Below are 3,220 nucleotides of genomic sequence, written 5' to 3'. Positions count from 1 at the left end.
TTTAACTATTTTCTAAATTGTAGAATAATAGTGAAGACATCAAAACTATAAATAACACTATGGAATATGTAGACACCAAACAAGTGTTAAACAAATCGAAATATATTGTATGTTTGAGATTCTTCAAAGTAGCCAACCTTTGCCTTGATGACAGCTTTGCACACTCTTGGCATTGTCTCATCCAGCACTGTATATACCTTCTCTAGTACTATCTTACCAAAACATTGTTATGAATATAAAAATAAAAAAAATCTTTTACCTTTCAGTTTCAAACTCAAGTATCAATGAGAGGATCGTGAAGGGATGCATGGATGACCATTTTTGTCAGTCAAGCCCCAAAATGTCTTTGAATATCGGTTTCCATCAATTCACTTCTTCATGCTGCAACTCATCCGGCTGCAACAGTGACACTTTCTCTGGTAAATATTCTTCTGAACTTTGACCTCCATTGTTCTTTGTTGAATTACATATTTTTTTTTGTTGTTGTCTGATCCTTACTCGAGTTGTCCTGTTGTTTCTCCAGACGACCCCCACAATGGACTTCAATGTTTTTCTTGCACTGATCCTGAAGATGAGGTTTGCGATCAGGCTGTGACCTGCCAGGGKGTTCAAGATCACTGTCTTAACGACACAGGTACGGTACATGCAATTCATGTTTGTGTTTGGTTGTGTTCATGCTATACTTTGGTCCTTGTGTAATACATACACTTGTAAGAAATGTTAGGTTTATTTGAATTATCTCTGTAAATTTCATTCATATTGTATTGTTTTTGACAATATTTTTGATCGAATGTAATATTTTCTCTGTAGTGACAGCTAGTAATGGTCGGTCTGTGACACTTCGAGGCTGTGTCTCCAGGAATATGTGTGACTCCGGTTCTGACTCRGGTTCTGACTCCGGTTCTGACTCTGGTTCTGTGTCCTGCTGTGAGGGAAGTCTCTGCAACAGAAACAGGGCTATGAATGCCGCTCAGCCTGTAGCACTTACAGTCCTCGCTCTACTAGTTGGGATAACAACCACCACACTACTACAATCAGTCAATCAATGAATATCTTGATTGGGGTTTCTTGAGGATTTGTGTATTTTCTCATGAGGATTGGTTACGTGGGCATCTGCTTCTGGGGCTATCACACTCTGTGTTGTCCAAAGTGTGACAACTTTGTCACTCCCTGACCCACTACAGTACTGTGGGATCTGTTGCTCATCAGAAGGCTGCTGAATATAATTCTGACAACAACAAAAAAGACTACTTGATGGTGTTGGTAATTCTTCTGAAATGTTGTATTTCATTTATTAAACTTGGAGGTTGTGTTAAGTGAAGAAATGATGGGTAATCGAACATTCTTTTAATCTAGCCTATTAGGCCAATACATAAGGATAAACTCAAGTATCAATGAGAGGATCGTGAAGGGATGCATGGATGACCATTTTTGTCAGTTCAAGCCCCAAAATGTCTTTGAATATCGGTTTCCATCAATTCACTTCTTCATGCTGCAACTCATCCGGCTGCAACAGTGACACTTTCTCTGGTAAATATTCTCTGAACTTTGACCTCCATTGTTCTTTGTTGAATTACATATTTTTTTTTGTTGTTGTCTGATCCTTACTCGATTGTCCTGTTGTTTCTCCAGATGACCCCCACAATGGACTTCAATGTTTTCTTGCACTGATCCTGAAGATGAGGTTTGCGATCAGGCTGTGACCTGCCAGGGCGTTCAAGATCACTGTCTTAACGACACAGGTACGGTGTTTGGTTGTGTTCATGCTATACTTTGGTCCTTGTGTAATACATACACTTATAAGAAATGTTAGGTTTATTTGAATTATCTCTGTAAATTTCATTCATATTGTATTGTTTTTGACAATATTTTTGATCGAATGTAATATTTTCTCTGTAGTGACAGCTAGTAATGGTCGGTCTGTGACACTTCGAGGCTGTGTCTCCAGGAATATGTGTGACTCCGGTTTCGACTCTGGTTCTGACTCCGCGTTCTGACTCTGGTTCTGTGTCCTGCTGTGAGGGAAGTCTCTGCAACAGAAACAGGGCTATGAATGCCGCTCAGCCTGTAGCACTTACAGTCCTCGCTCTACTAGTTGGGATAACAACCACCACACTACTACAATCAGTCAATCAATGAATATCTTGATTGGGGTTTCTTGAGATTTGTGTATTTCTCATGAGGATTGGTTACGTGGGCATCTGCTTCTGGGCTATCACACTCTGTGTTGTCCAAAGTGTGACAACTTTGTCACTCCCTGACCCACTACATACTGTGGGATCTGTTGCTCATCAGAAGGCTGCTGAATATAATTCTGACAACAACAAAAAGACTACTTGATGGTGTTGGTAGTGGACAGAATTCTTCTGAAATGTTGTATTTCATTTATTAAACTTGGAGGTTGTGTTAAGTGAAGAAATGATGGGTAATCGAACATTCTTTTAATTCTAGCCTATTTAGGCCAATACATAAGGATACAATCTTCGCTTTCTTCTTTTCTTGCTCTTTGTGTTTTAAGCCGGGTTACTGTAAAGCTCTTTGTGTTCTAAGGCGGTTACTGTAAAGCTCTGTGGTGTAGAACAGGTTACTGCAAAACTCTTTGTGTGTAGGCCAGGTTACTGTAAAGCTCTTGTGGTGTAGGCCAGGTTACTGTAAAGCTCTTTGTGGTGTAGGCCAGGTTACTGTAAAGCTCTTTGTGGTGTAGGCCAGGTTACTGTAAAGCTCTTTGTGGTGTAGGCCAGGTTACTGTAAAGCTCTTTGTGACAACTGTTGATGTAAAAGGGACTTACATTTTATTGATTGATAGATTAAACAAATGTACATCAACACTGTCATTTAATCAAACATGTTAGTAATAACAATAAACATTCATACTACTTACGTTCTGTCTTTTTCCTCTGTTGTGTATCGTGTTAAGATTTGATAATTACTCCCGTCAACATCACACAACATAGACGTGATAATACATCCCACCAAAACATATTTCAAATTTGACAGTAAAAGACGACAACATTTCCGCCATCAGAGACACAGCTATGATTCGATTATGATGTGGCACACACAACAACACACACACACACACACACACACACAACTTCACTGTGGACATGTTTAACTATACTTGGGGACCAGAAGTCCCACAAGAATAGTAAACAGACCAAAATTTGACCAACTGGGGCATTTTGTTGGTTCCCACAAGCTCAAAAGTTATTTCTAGGGG

At 39.5% G+C, this 3,220-nt stretch overlaps 1 protein-coding gene and 1 long non-coding RNA gene across 2 annotated transcripts in view; both read left to right on the top strand.

Moving 5' to 3' along the window:
- Positions 1 to 1,374, top strand: part of LOC112077584 (urokinase plasminogen activator surface receptor) — a gene marked incomplete at its 5' end in the record, with an annotated part of 4,753 nt that extends 3,379 nt beyond the window's left edge. Inside the window, 3 exons of the mRNA XM_024144080.2 lie at positions 267 to 419; positions 524 to 634; positions 811 to 1,374. Coding sequence (XP_023999848.2) covers positions 267 to 419; positions 524 to 634; positions 811 to 1,049 — 503 coding nt within the window. The remainder of the gene's footprint in view (positions 1 to 266; positions 420 to 523; positions 635 to 810) is intronic.
- Positions 1,375 to 2,585: 1,211 nt separating this feature from the next.
- The window catches only part of LOC139026413 (uncharacterized), a 2,737-nt gene continuing 2,102 nt past the window's right edge, over positions 2,586 to 3,220 (top strand). Inside the window, exon 1 of the long non-coding RNA XR_011478187.1 lies at positions 2,586 to 2,741. This is a non-coding gene — a long non-coding RNA (uncharacterized lncRNA). The remainder of the gene's footprint in view (positions 2,742 to 3,220) is intronic.

The sequence above is a fragment of the Salvelinus sp. IW2-2015 genome, unplaced genomic scaffold, assembly GCF_002910315.2.
Source record: "Salvelinus sp. IW2-2015 unplaced genomic scaffold, ASM291031v2 Un_scaffold4716, whole genome shotgun sequence".
In the NCBI taxonomy this organism is placed as follows: domain Eukaryota; kingdom Metazoa; phylum Chordata; class Actinopteri; order Salmoniformes; family Salmonidae; genus Salvelinus; species Salvelinus sp. IW2-2015.
The sequence above is the reverse complement of the archived record's forward strand: the minus strand, read 5'-3'. Positions and strand labels throughout refer to the sequence as shown.